The sequence below is a fragment of the Arctopsyche grandis genome, chromosome 4 (genome assembly GCF_051622035.1).
Source record: "Arctopsyche grandis isolate Sample6627 chromosome 4, ASM5162203v2, whole genome shotgun sequence".
Lineage (NCBI taxonomy): Eukaryota > Metazoa > Arthropoda > Insecta > Trichoptera > Hydropsychidae > Arctopsyche > Arctopsyche grandis.
The window spans coordinates 20,401,841-20,416,851 of NC_135358.1; the positions used below are offsets into that span (position 1 = coordinate 20,401,841).

Below are 15,011 nucleotides of genomic sequence, written 5' to 3' on the forward strand. Positions count from 1 at the left end.
TAATGTGCGTGGGATGCGGGATGTGGAAAAAGGGAGGAAATTGTATAATGATAAAAACAGGTTGTAATTCTGTTTGTATGGTGACTGTATTTTATATATGTATAAATACAGAGAATAAGCAGGGGGGGGGGAGTCCGTCGTGAAATTAGCGCGCACGTGTTCGAGAGGTTATGATAACTTCACTCCTCACGTGACTACGTGATCTGACTTCGACGAAGAAAGACCAGGATTTCCTCACTACTCACCGGACGTATACTGAAGCTGTACTTCCAGTATCGTCTGCCGATCCAGGCTGAGCTGATCGGGACTCGGTGGTGGGAACAAACTCGGTAGCGAACAGAGATGTTCACTCGACCGAAGCGGGAAACGAATAAAAGGGGGCGGGGACGCCCGCTCGGCGCTGATCTCCCTCCAAAACGGCTCCTTTGGTCGTAACGCCACGAAAGCTGACCATGAAGACTTGGTCGGAACATCCAGAATGAATTATATCGCCTACGTACCGCCTTATAAAGGGTAGATCTCTCAGGACGCCTTATCTGTTTACCTGTTGTATAGTCACGTATTCGGATATGTATTTCCAAGACATTGGGTCTTCCCGTACCGATTCTGAGAACTAACTAATAACGGTCATTGTTTAGCCTAAATGCACTTAGAGTCCAGATATAATCTTTGGAAGTAAGTGCATGCATTTAGTTAACCGATAACAGATATCCGTTGGTCTAAGTACAATTCGCTCAATCCACGGCGTACGTAACAATATGTATATTTACAAAGAACAAAAAAAATAGTTTGGGATATTTTAATTTTTTAAAATTGGAGTTGCAATCAGAGTCATGTTTCGAAAGACTCGTCAGTCTGGAGAGTGACAAAAAGTGAAACGAAATTGAGTCGATTTGAAGTCATCAGCTGTGCAGCGAGCGATCGCGTATTCGCATTCGCAAGTAAGAGTTGGCAGCAGTGGCGTGTAGTGTGCGGTGTTGCTGTGTGCGAGTGCGCGAGAGTGTGAGGGTGAGGGTGTGCGTGCGTCGCGATGCTGCCGTTCACGCCGCCGGCCGTCAAGCGACTCCTCAGCTGGAAGAAGACGGCCAAGGAGGGGGGCGCGGGGGGCGGAGGCGGAGGGGGCGGCGGCGACGCGGAGGACAAGTGGAGCGAGAAGGCCGTGCGGAGTCTCGTCAAGAAGCTGCGGCGGTCGGGCGCGCTGGACGAGCTGGAGCGGGCCGTCGCCACGCAGGACCCCAACACCAAGTGTGTCACCGTGCCCAGGTAATAATGCTCATGCTCACTGGTAATAGTGCCCAACACCCCACCACCCCGAACACCCCGAACACCCCGAACACCCCTGCCAGGCCATTCTGGGCCCTGCGACCCTCTGCACAGACACCACACTCCGTTGACGTTTCTCCACCTGCACTTCTGTCCGACGATTCTCGCCGCTATTGCCTACCACTTAAGGGCGCGACTCCTGTGAACACTCTGACAATATTTTGACACTCTAAATATCGTTTCGTTCGCTCCACCGTAAACAAAAAATCACCACCACTAGTACTAGAACCGATCAATGTTTACATCGCGTCGGTCGACTGTGATGTAATTACTTCGACGATTCGAAGATTCCTATCGTCGTAAACTATACAAATGTTTCACTTTGACAATTTGGAAGCCGTATATATATATATCTATGTTCAGGCTTATGATTTAGGATGGTAAACACATGACTTCTGCTTCTTCTTTCTCGTTTTCTCAATGCTGAGCGTTATTTTAACCATCGGGAATCTGATGTACGATACACTTCGACTCCCCGATCTTATGCTGAATTGAAACCATCGTTTAATTTGCAATCCCGTCAGTTCTTTCATTTGATCTGACCATCTTATGGGAGACCGTCCCATCGCTCGCCTTCCCTCTAGTGTTCCGTTGACTACCAGCTTCTCTAGATTCTCTACATTTTTCCTTGCAATACTGCATAAATAAGAAAGACTCCTTTTTCTATGTGTTGTAGATAGTCTATGAAACTGTTAGTTCTTTGATGATGGAGATGTTCGTGCGTCTTGCATCATCCATCTCCAGCATCACATTTCAAAGGCATATAAGATGTAACATGTCCCTTTCTCAATAAGTTGCTCACTGTCGAATATTTATCTATACATTTCCACAATAATTATACATACTAACATTTTTATTCTAGACGTCGGGCAGAATAGTGCAATCCCCATCGTCCATATAGATAATACAAATGGATTATAAAATAAATAAAAATATTATATGATGATGTAATAATAATAATATATAGTTACGTATACATAATAAAAATATTAATTAATCAATTGAAAGTCAATTCATGGCAGTCGGTGAAATACATAGCTCCATCCACCAAACATACAGCGATGAGCGGAAATGAGAAGACACAGCGGCAAGCAAAACATTTGATGATACAAATACACGGTGATGTAGGGAGGTCACTCTCATTCTGAGAATGGCCTCAAAGTGAGGCATGTGCCCTTCTACAAATATCTGCAACTCCTCAGTAACCCCAAGAGAGTCTGGTAGTAGTTGTTATATTGTACCTTTATCCTCTTCATTGGATCCTGCTTGTATTTCGTCCATAGTTCACAAGTATAGAGTAACTAGTACAAAGGAATATAAATAATCGTCTCTTTTTCTCTATACTGGAGTATAGAGAAAAAAAACTTCTCTTACATACATATATATCACCGTCATTGGAAAGATTCTCCATTAGCAGGTGTCCCGGATACTTGACTTCCCGTACGGTTTCAAGATTTCGTCCACCCAAAATGATGTTGGGAATAAAAAATATAACAAGTCGTATTGAGCAATTTTGACAGTGTCTCATTCGTATGAATGAAATTTTGCACAATTTGTGCAAATTTATTCAACCATTTATTGTGATTACTGGTGTATGACTACATAGAACACAATGAACCACATCGATTGAAATATTGACTATTTACTAAAGTCCACTCTGAATATGTAAGAAAACTTATTTAAATCTAAAATTATTAGTATATATAAGTATGGCATTGAATAATTTAAGTGTTATCGTTAAAAATTTAATTACAAATAAGGTAGTTGTGCAATGACGGGGTTTTAGTGTGTTGATGATTTTGAATAGTTTAGTAAATATGTATAACACATTATAATATCTGAATTGATTTGATTGTTGTTAAGTTATTTATCTAATTCTTTTATAGTTAGAGTATCTGATATTTGAAATAAGCTGGTAGTCTTTACGTGAATTAAACTGGACGTGTCACCACAGATTCGCTAAATTGCAACGACTTAAATTATTCAAGAGCGTTTTTCATCACATAATTACGAGCAATAAAAGCAATTTCGCACAAACACAAAATAGTTTAACGCGTCAGTCGAGATAAGTCTTATTGTCTTCAATAAAATGACAAATCAGATATTGTCCATTGTTTCTTTAAAATATAATTTTCTTTCCTCTCACTTTTGATGTTTTTACCATTTACCATTACATTTTTATCTGAAAATGTGCATATTCTGTTTAGTACAGTATAACTTTTTGTTCTGGAACAATAACTCAATTAACACCGACATTAAATAGCTTCAGGAATTTTATTTAAAGTTGATTCCGTTAAGTGCATTTTTGCAACTCGTAAATTAAATTCAGTCAGCATTTAGGGAACGAGTAACTTGTAGTTTTCTGTTTTTATTGTTTTAAATCCCTCTGGAATTCGTTTTGCACTCGGACTTGCTCGTAGATATATGGGGTCGCTAATTATGGCACTGATTTCCACATATGTGTACGCATCATCATATTGGTCTTCTCTTCTGAAATATTTTCGCGTTGCACATTTAAAAAATTTATTTTCATTATAATATGTATAGATTGTATGATTCAGGTATACATACATATATTATATGTAAATATTGATAGATAAGGCATTGTTTAGCAATTGCAGAGTTACATAATTTTTTTTTTATTAAATTAATGTGGTTTTACCCAATAGACCTAACCCTCAAAATATTTTTTGTGGTATAATGGGAAATAGGAACAGTGGGTAGAATGGTCGTTTTTGGTTCCACCTCCTTTAACACGTCTGTATCCTAAATTAAAATATTTTGCATTTGTATAATTCGAAGTATTGATATTTTGTGTTTCGATACGCACCCTGAGTATATTTACATATATGTAAATACATACCATCGTCATTATTGCTGGATGAAGTCTTCTCCAACACGCTTCCATTCGTCGCTGATTTGCGCAACTTTCATCCATCTCACCCCACACATTTTTCTAATCTGTCCAACCATATTCTTTGCGGTGTTCCTTTCACCCTTTTATACTCTCTCTGGGGTCCCATTTCAGCACGTTTTGTGTCCACCTTTCGTCCATTCTTCTAGCTACGTGACCCACCTATTGCCATTTCAATCTCTTCTCTTTTTACTAAATCCACGATAAAGGACGAATTTCAGTCAAGAAATTGATATTGTTCTCCCATCTTGTGAAAAAAAAATAACTGCAAGGAATACTTATTCTATATTAGTACCTGCTCTATGCCCCTTTTTTGAGACTATTTTTGTATGAAATTATTGTTAACTAAATAATTATTCTCTAAGCATGACATTAATTTAGAGGTAGGACCAGAAGCGTGCGCTTCCCAGGAATCAAGGCGTTTTGGGTCTATTCACAAAGCTGGAGTGCAAAAAAAAGGTTCATCATAAAAATGAACAAAGCACGTCGAACAATTAACAATGAACGGCACGCTTCCGGTCCTACGTCTAGACATTATTTATGTAACTGATTGCAGGGATGTTCATTTTATTTGAAAATAATACTCTCAAAGGAGCCGAGGAAATAATATTTATATTTACAAACGGGAAATAATATTTATTACGGACACATTTTTTTTTTCCAATTTACATGCAGCTATCTGTCCTCCTAGGGACATTCTGCGCATTTCTTCTTCCTTATTCCCTAGCTTGTGGGTGAAATGTCTATTGGCAATTCACCCTTGATCGATTTTAAATACAAAAGTAGGTATAAACCTCCAAAACAAAGAGGTACAGGAAACGACGGATCTATTTAAAATATTTATATTGTTATTGATTTATTTTATTACAGTACATAGTACTTATTTTATTTATTTTTATTAAAATAAATATTATATTGAAAACCCATGTCAACTGCATTTATATATGTAGAAAAAAAATAAGCCAATAAGATAATACTGAAGAAATGAACTACGTCCAAAAATAGCCCGCCTGCCACTGATTTACATACATACACAAATTCAAATTCGTATTAAAAACGCAAAAAGGTTTGTTTAAAAACGCAATATAAAAAAGTGCTGCTGGGATGAGCTGAGTACTTTAAAATATTGATTTGTATAGACTTGAATTTATATTTTCACAGTAACTTCATATGAAGATGACATACGAGTATGTTTATTTATTTTTATTACAAAAAATCTTTTCACTATCAGTGTAAACATGATTATTAATGACTAAGCACGTTACGATGCACTGCAGTCATGCATGTCCTTAATCGGCCACATACGTTCGTTATTAACTTTTAAATTATTTATATATTTTTTTTTAATCTCAAATCGTATTTTTTACACTTCAGCGCATGATTTATACCTATGTATGTGTATTCTATGATATGTAGGTATGTTACGGCTATTTCGTCTCGCGACCGTGTCACAACCCAATGCCGCAGTGGGGGTCATGACCCCAAATAAAACAGAGTGACCTTTGAAAAGAGTGTCTTAATATACTTTTCCATTACATATTTTTAGCTTGAAATGTAACGGGTTTCAATTGCGATTTGCGTGATGGCGGTCGATTTGGAAAATTAAAATATACTATTTACATCTCGGATCATCAGAGGTGACACGAGACACTGTTTAAAAATAGTACTTACACTTTCGATCTTCGGTACCCGTTCGCAAGTCGTTGGTGTATGTACTTATGTTTGTACATATGTATGTGTGTATTCGATCATTTTTTTTTATTTATTTGCCATTTGCTGTTAATTTATTTAAATTCGGAAGGTGATGAAAATCGTTTCATGAAATTCAAGGACCCGATCGACGATGCATAAATATTTATTTATTTTTATATAATTCGACCCGTACACTCTGTTACTGTTAGCGTTTTATTCTGGAGTGATTATAGAATTTAATTGTGTTATTTATTTATAGATTATTTTTATTTTTAGTGGTCTTTGTGGCTTGATTTTTTTTCGTCGAATTACAAAGGTCAATTTTTGCCTAGTTCAGTATTTTTTTTTTGGAGGATGTAAGTAATCTAGATAAAGATTTCTTTGTTTTATGAAATAATGCTACATTAGCGTTTTTTGTATTTTTCTGGTACTGATGTGTTTTTTTTAATGAGAAACGATGATTGCTCTTAAATTATTAACTTATTATAATAATTTTAAAAAGATGCGTTCTAGGTGATGGTTTTTTTTTACTTTTAGAGGTAAAATATTTAAAAACTTAATAAAATAATACAAGGAAACTCGTTATGACGTCACCGAGTCCCCTGTGTCCTGCTTTCGCACACGTAAATAAAGCTGTGCGATAATAACAGGGAGATTTCCACGGCACGCCGCTGACCTACGAGTTTCTATAGATGCAATGTTTCTATGATGTTTCATCGCACTCGAAACATCTTAGGCCGGCGCGACCCTGCGCACCGTTGTTCATTTTTATGGGGAACCTTTTTTTTTGCTCTCTTGCTTTGAACACTGATTCTTTTGCTAAGAAACTAACAATAGTGCACCTGCCCATGACTCTATTTGTAAACAATCGCAAGTTTCCTACTATTAAGTAGGAAATATATTCCAACAAGTTTCTTATTGGAAATAATAATTTCGCTATCCATTCCATATCCATAGCGAATTTATAGCGAGGAAAATACCGACCCTAACAACTCAATCTTAAATGAATAGGACCAACCCTAACTTAACCTTACTCTTAAAAACATAGGCGTTGGCTGCTAAGATATCTTTTTTTTTAATTTTTATTTCATCAATATTTTCACAAAAAAATATATCTTAGCAGTCAACACCTATTTATTTACGGGTCAGGTTAGGTTAGGTTAAGTTAGGGTTGGCCCTATTCATTTAAAATTAGGTTCTTAGGGTCGGTGTTATTCGGTCTCACTGTCACACGCGAGAACTGAGACAGAGTGAGACCGCATATTAAAGTAAAAACGTGAAGGTAGATCGCGGGTCTACTTCACGGGACCGAAAGTGAAAAGGTCGAAAAAGCAAATATCGGAAGGTAAAGATCGAAAATCGAAAGATCTTAAGTCGAAAAATCAAAAAAAAAAGGGTGCATGGTAAACGGTACTATGTATTTATAATATATATATCAGTGGCATGCGGTGAAATTATCTCTCTTTTGGTCATACAGCCTTGTTTAATGTGCGCGCGCAGGATACGGAAGGAAAAGCCTGTTCCTGTTGTATCCTGCTCACGCAAATTAAGTGAGGATGTACGACGGGGGGGGGGGGGGGGAGAGAGTTTTACCGCACGCCACTGATATATACATATATACTAACTAATGTATGCATGATAAACGAATATTTTCGACTTTTTCACTTAGACTTTTTCACGGTCACCCGAATTTCATACACAAAAAAATCAATTTAATAAAAAAAATAGTAGCTTTGACCAGAACACATCAAAATATGTGCAGTTTAACGATTTTATTTATAATGTATGTAATTTAAATTCATGATTTTTACAAAGGAATTCTTAAATTTCAATGTATTTTTAGTGGATTTATAAAATTGGAGACTAGTTAACGCACACCGTAATACTATTAATTAAAAAGTAATAATAAAAAAAAGCTTGTATAAAGGAGTCGGAGTCGGTTGATTTTGTACAACTCCGACTCCACAGCCTGTCTTTGCGTGGCTATTTGGCCGTAGTCCGATTTCGCGATTAAATCGCATTTATTTTTACAAGGCTTTTTTATTTATTAGGTTCACTTCGCCAAACAGTCTGACATTGATCGCTTTGAAACGTTGCCATTTTGCGAGGCTTGGCCGCCGATAGAGATTTCAATTGCTTCCGCTAATTCGATGGTGAAATATAATCGCAATAAACACGTTTAATTTGCACTTAATTACGTACATATAAGAATATTGAATTGCTAACTAACCCGATGGAGTCGGGAGTTTTGTTTTTTAATGACTCCACAGCCCTGCAATTTTGGATGGTCTCACACGGCACTATGGTCAATATAATAATGTATAATAATATAAATAAAAGCGCAAGATTAGGATCGTAGTGAAATAATATTATTCAGTGGAGAGCTTTCGTAGCGGTAGTGACCAAGTGAGTGCCGTGTAATAATATGGGTATGAAATAATATAGCGAGTTGTGTCGTGTGTGGGCCACTGTATGTCTGCGCCGCCGTCAAAACAAGCGGGGCGAGGGGAAGGAAGGGGGAACCGCTCTGTCTGCGATCGATAGTGCTATCCGCTATTCGCTATTCGCAATTCGCAATTCGCAATTCGCGATCCGCGTGCCGGGAATCGGAATCCGAGCCGCAGTTGGAGCGCCACCGGCCGGGTCTGCGCCCCCGGGGGCGCCGCGCTCTCTTCCCTTCTACCTCTCGCTCGCGCTTCCCCTCTCGCACCACGCATTGCTTCTATCACATCACGTACGTCTTCTATCTCTCTGTCTCTCTCATTCTCACTACTGCATACACACACTCACTCACTCACTCACTCACCTTTGCTTTCAGATACAAATCAAAATACATATGTACTCTGTGTATTGCAGTGATTTTTTAAGTATGTTATATTTTGTGGTACTTTCCTGTTATCTGGAGTTATTTTTGTAATAATTAATTATTTTATAATAATTAATTATTTTATTTATTACCTATAAACACAATTATAATTTAGATTCCAGCAACTTTTTATTGGGACCAAAAGTGAGTGATGCGTCTTCATCACATTGATGTTTGGAGACTTGCTGTTTCCAAATAAACTCAATACGAATTTGAATGATCAGTGTTGTTAATTGTGCCGTTTAGCAGATGCCCACATTCGTTGGACGGTTTGGGTGTGAACTAATGTGTCACGATCTATGAAATTATAGTGACGATGATTGACTTTTCCAGTTCTCCTGTTGTTGATGTTGTTTAAAATTGCCACGGTCGATGTTTCCGAACTGCGTTTATTTACATTTTGGCTAAGATGCATTGCTCCGTCTCCCACTAGAGTCCTTGGAAAATTCACTGTTGAGGAAGCGCTCCAACAGTATTGCTCTTCTGTTTGGTGAATAAGCTCTCGTCAACTTCGACGATTTGTCCACGACGTCCGATCTTCCGTTTAGGCTGTTGATTGAGTTATTCTGTGCAGATATTATTCAGGTAGAGTTGTTCCAATCGACTGCTGTATTTTTATTCGTGGACAGTCGCAATGAACCAAACGGTCATTGCGACGACCGTTTGTAGACGAATACCGGTGAGCCAATTTCTGCAACACTGGTAAATATCGTACAGGACATCCTTTCTGGCAGTATTCTTTTCTCTTGCAAAACTTTAACAGCTTATTTTTCGGTAGAATGCAGAGTGAATAGATACATTATCAAATGTGAAAAAAAGCTTTCAAAAAATAAAAAAAATGAATGAGATATGTTTTTTAATGTTATTGAAAAAATTACCCCGGATAACAGGAAAAGTGTTTATATATTTTATTAAATAAACATTCATTTATTAATTACATTATATTTCTGCAGTATTATTTGTGATGTATTTTCTTTCCGATTGTTTATTTTGTGATATGAGTAAGGGCTGCTGAGATTTGATACTTTTTTCAATAAGCTCTGTTTGTTTGATAATGGTATTTCGCTCGGTATTTGTAATATAAACCGCTTAAACATGGCCAATCTAATAGTAAACATTTTATTAAATTTATTTGAATAGATTTATTTTATTTAAATTTATTTGAATATTCATTTGTTTTTCTACGAACCAACAATAGCTGCATGCAAAGTTTCTTTCGAAATTATATATAAGATATACTATATGATACATAATACGCAATGTACGTGTATGAATAACCTGGAATACTGAATGCAACGATGTTTTTGTTGTTGATTTTTTTTAGCTTGTAGATGTGATTTATTTTAAAGGCCTCTCATACTCTCAGCAGCCCTGATATGTCGGTAAATGTATTTAATAGTGTTCGTTATCCTAAAACAAACTTTAAATGTGATATATTATATAAGATAAGGTAAATCGTAATTTTCCATCTCAGTTTCTATCTGATGTGCTAATGTAACTCTTAGGTGCTTAAATATGGTGAAAAGATTGCAGGGTCCGATTTGTTTTGTTCGTTCGAAAGCATTTTAAGACAAATTTAATATAAATATTTTTGTATTATTTTAGAGTGAAGCCTGAAGCATTGGGAGCTCATCGTAAGGGGTTGCCGCATGTGATCTATTGCCGCCTATGGCGTTGGCCTCATCTTCAAGTAAGTTATTTATTTTAAAACTTTTCTATTCAATATATTTGCAATGGTTTTAATAATGTTTTTTTGGTTTTCTGTAGAGTCAACATGAATTGAGACCACTCGACAATTGTGAATTCGCCTATCAGCTCAAAAAAGAAGAAGTCTGCATTAACCCGTATCATTATTCTAGACAGGAGCCACAAGGTATATTTTGTTTCGTCTTTAAATCTCCTGCTTATTTATGATGGGATATTATTGCTAATGTTGTATTTAATCTATAGCGCTACCGCCAATTTTGGTGCCGCGTGGGAGTATCACCGGCGAAGCTCCACCACCATATCCTCCGACGCATACCAATCATCACGGTCTCACTAGTCTATACCCCAGTCTAGGGTGAGTAAATTGTTTCATTGATTATATTTATAAAAATGTATTTTTTAATGAATGTTTATTCTGAAATTTTAGGGGAATGCAGCCACATAGTGCCATGTATTTGGAAGCTACATTGGCACAACAGGTGCCAACCAATACCACCGTGCATTTGTATGTATCCTGTTTTCATTTTATTTGATTTAAATGTCAAAATGAAATGTATTAAACTCTTGGTTTTGATAGATCTGGTGCCCAAGTTGAGAGTCCACCTCCCGGTTATATGAGCGAAGATGGAGATCCTATGGATCACAATGACAACATGAGTGAGTAACTGTCACCATTTATTATTTTTTCTTTGTCAAATTTACGCAAGAATGAACTTATTTATAAAATAAATAATGTTTTTGCATTAGCTCGAGGTTCACCGGGCAGTGAAGCAGCGCCCGTTCTTTATCACGAACCGGCATTCTGGTGCTCGATCAGCTACTACGAACTTAATACTCGCGTTGGGGAAACGTTTCATGCTTCGCAACCCAGCATTACAGTTGATGGTTTTACCGATCCCAGCAACAGCGAAAGGTGTGCTCTTGTTCTTCTTTTAAATGATTGCTCTAATGTCTTTTTTCATTACCTCAATATTAAATGTATTTTTAGATTCTGTTTGGGACTCTTGTCGAATGTTAATAGAAATGAAGTAGTTGAACAGACTAGAAGGCATATTGGAAAAGGTGTACGGCTTTATTATATTGGTGGTACGTTTTTGAAGTTTTTTTTTTGTGTATTTTATTAGTCACAGCAAACCAAAGTTGGTAGTTTAGGACTGAAATCAGAGAGGTTTGTGGTTCGAATACTGATTTTTATTCAATTTTCTTAAATATTTCAAATATTGAAGCTGTATTTAATATTTTATTTCTAATTTCTCGACCAACAGGAGAGGTTTTCGCAGAATGTTTGAGCGATTCATCGATATTCGTTCAATCTCCCAATTGCAATCAGCGTTACGGATGGCATCCAGCTACTGTTTGTAAAATACCTCCAAGTAAGTACTCAGTGTTTATCTTTTGATTCATCTGTTCCATAATTGTGTGTATTTATTTTATTGGTTATATTTAAGGTTGTAATCTCAAAATATTCAATAATCAAGAATTCGCAGCTTTGCTATCTCAGTCTGTGTCGGAAGGATTTGAAGCTGTATATCAACTGACGCGAATGTGTACTATTCGTATGTCATTTGTCAAGGGGTGGGGAGCCGAATACAGGTTAATACATGTTTGATATTTACACTTAATTGACAATGATTATGATTGTAATATTATTATTACGAAAATATAATTTTAGACGTCAGACTGTTACGTCGACTCCTTGCTGGATTGAACTGCATCTTAATGGACCTCTGCAATGGTTGGATCGAGTTTTGACCCAAATGGGTTCTCCACGATTGCCATGCTCCTCAATGTCGTGAGAGGGAATTTTGGAGTCAATGTTATATTTGTGGATTAAGAATATGCTACTATCAAATGTAGATTGGAGGTCTTTGACATCGTACAAATATTTTTTGGACATCATTTGATTAATGTTACATCTGTACGAGTCATATATATTTTTATTCTATGACAAAAGATATAAAATACATGTAATCGGTAGCCCATAAAGTTTCAATATGGAAATATTTTCTTCACTGAATACTATTAATGCACCATGCTTTTGATTTAAACATTCGTATCAAATGTTAACAAAGATTGTGCAAGGGCTGTAGTGTTATTATTGCGACAGTCCTAATAATAAAGAACATTCTATGTGATTTGATTTTTCTTATTTTTGAAAATTGATTTTACTTCATGTGAATTTGGTTACCATTAAGTTCTTCTACATTAAGTATCGTTTATGCATAATTGGAAAGACATATATTTCTAATTATATTTAAATTCTTTTGTTTTGTAATTTTTTGTCTAATTTTAGATGCAAGAAATTGAAAAAGCTATTCACACCGATTTGGAAATACTTTCAGCTTTAGAAAGCTGAAACTTAAGAATTTTGACTATGATTGAATGTTGTTCAATAAAGTCATCTTTAAAAATCACATTAACAGCAACAGGTGCTTAAGAATATGTAATAATGTAGTATTGAAATGAACTAACTACTTGAAAAATATATTAATATAACAATTCTTAAGATTTCTCAATTCATCCAATTACAATATGGTTTTTATTATACTTTTTGTATGATAAACTGTTTATTGGTTGATTACTTTTGTTTTAATGGTGAATAAAACAATGTATAGTGCATTTAGAACACAAACTAAACATATGTATATGTATGTGGGACCATTACAAATTTGATTTTTCTAAGTATTGTAACAATCGTAAAAGATGTGTCACAGGTATTAAATCAATTCTAATACACATTTACTTTTTGTTATATGGTAATAATGATTTTTTGTACATAAAAATTAAATTTGTCAAATGTTTCGCACAAAATTAGACGTTGTAATATATATAAGTACCTGATGCTGGTTTTGTGATTTTTTTTGATAATTAGTATTATTAAGTCTTAAGTCTGCCATATTAATGTAAATAAAACATACAATAACTACATTTAACTGGTTCCTTTTTTATACAAAAAATATTGCATTTACTCATTTGAATACTAAAAGATAACTACACAATTTGCTCTTATTTGCCAGATGTGTATTTTTGTACATGCTATTATGTATATTTTGACCAATTTGTATGCATCATTTTTCAATTTCAATGTTAACTTTCAGTAAGGAAAACGATGCTGAATAGTCGTTCTGTTCTTTGAAGATCTATATTGTGAACGTATATGTTATTTACAATACATGTGAGATTATTGTCATATGGATGGTGGTAAAATGAACGAAATTATTTGAATAAAATCGGTGACTAGTCAATTCATACAGTGTGGGAGTAGTCTATCTGGAATGTATTGAATATTTGTGAAATTGCCAAACATTTACCTTAATTACATTTTCTTAATGTAGACCCGTACTAATTGGGCGGGCACTCTATGCCGAAAACTAATTTTTTATTTAGAAATTATTTGATATTTTATATATATATTTGAATATGTGTGTATGTAATTAAAATTTTAAAAATACGGATTTTTGTAATATTGAATGCTGCGTGCGAGTGAGAATAGTGTAGGTTTTTTTGTAATATATGCAGTTGTATCTACAAATTCGCATGTGTGTATGTAGAATCACTGTGTGTAACAATTGACTGAAAATTATGGGCAATATCTTTAAAAATGTGAATGGATTATTATATTCATATACATTAAATATGAAAAATTTATCGATTAGTCGAAAACAATATTATTTTTTATTATTATTATATAAAATATTTAATTATTGATTCGTGTAACCCGTGATTTCGATGTAAACGTTTCAAATCTTTGGTGTCGAGTTAATTGTCAGTGTTTGATCGGTATATATCGGTGTGTAGTGATTGCAGGCATATATTACATGTAGTGATTTACACACGTCTCACTTGCACTTGACTGAAATGGCCAAAGCGGGTGTGATTCACAAAATATAGGCTTTAAGCGATGTATACGGTTTATGTATGTCCCACTTGTGTAGGACAGTCGTCACTAAGTGTGTTTTGCAAAGCTAAAATAAATGTTATATTATTATAAATATAAAAATATATACGTTAACTGCAACTCATAGAATAGGGTTGCCAATTATAAACGCCGTTCCATGCTTCTTAATCAATTCGACGACGTTTCTTTTGAGGATATTATTGTAACATCTCGGCTTCTATCGACAAACCTACGTGTATGTATGTGAGAAGAAACGTTATGTTTATGAAATCAGGTTTGAAACGCTAGTATCTACATTTTGAACGAAGTGCGTGTGCTTGAGATTTGGATCTATAATCGTATGTAGTTTACGTAGATATGAATTTGTATAAACTTATTGAATAGTTGATTTATTATAAATTTATATTGTATGAAAATATATTATTTTTTCATGGTTTGGACGAGTGGTAAATCAACGACGTGGCATCTATAAAGTGGTTCTTATTGCATGTATATGAATGTATGTAGAATTATATAATGTTTTCTAATGATTATATTTTTTACTCCCCGGTTGATCATTTGATGATATTACAATTAATATCAAATGTTTTTCTGCATATCAACGAGTTTAT

The 15,011-nt window shown here is 35.2% G+C and overlaps 1 protein-coding gene across 1 annotated transcript; it reads left to right on the forward strand.

Annotated features, from left to right (window-relative positions):
• Positions 1–933: 933 nt before the first annotated feature.
• On the forward strand, positions 934–13,453 carry Smox (Smad on X protein). Its single transcript, XM_077428934.1, has 11 exons — positions 934–1,263; positions 10,401–10,485; positions 10,563–10,668; positions 10,746–10,857; positions 10,930–11,007; positions 11,080–11,159; positions 11,250–11,415; positions 11,491–11,588; positions 11,768–11,875; positions 11,951–12,095; positions 12,175–13,453. Exons 1-11 carry the CDS (start codon positions 1,031–1,033, stop codon positions 12,296–12,298), a joined length of 1,335 nt encoding a protein of 444 aa, XP_077285060.1. The 5' UTR covers positions 934–1,030; the 3' UTR covers positions 12,299–13,453.
• The last annotated feature ends 1,558 nt before the right edge of the window (positions 13,454–15,011 follow it).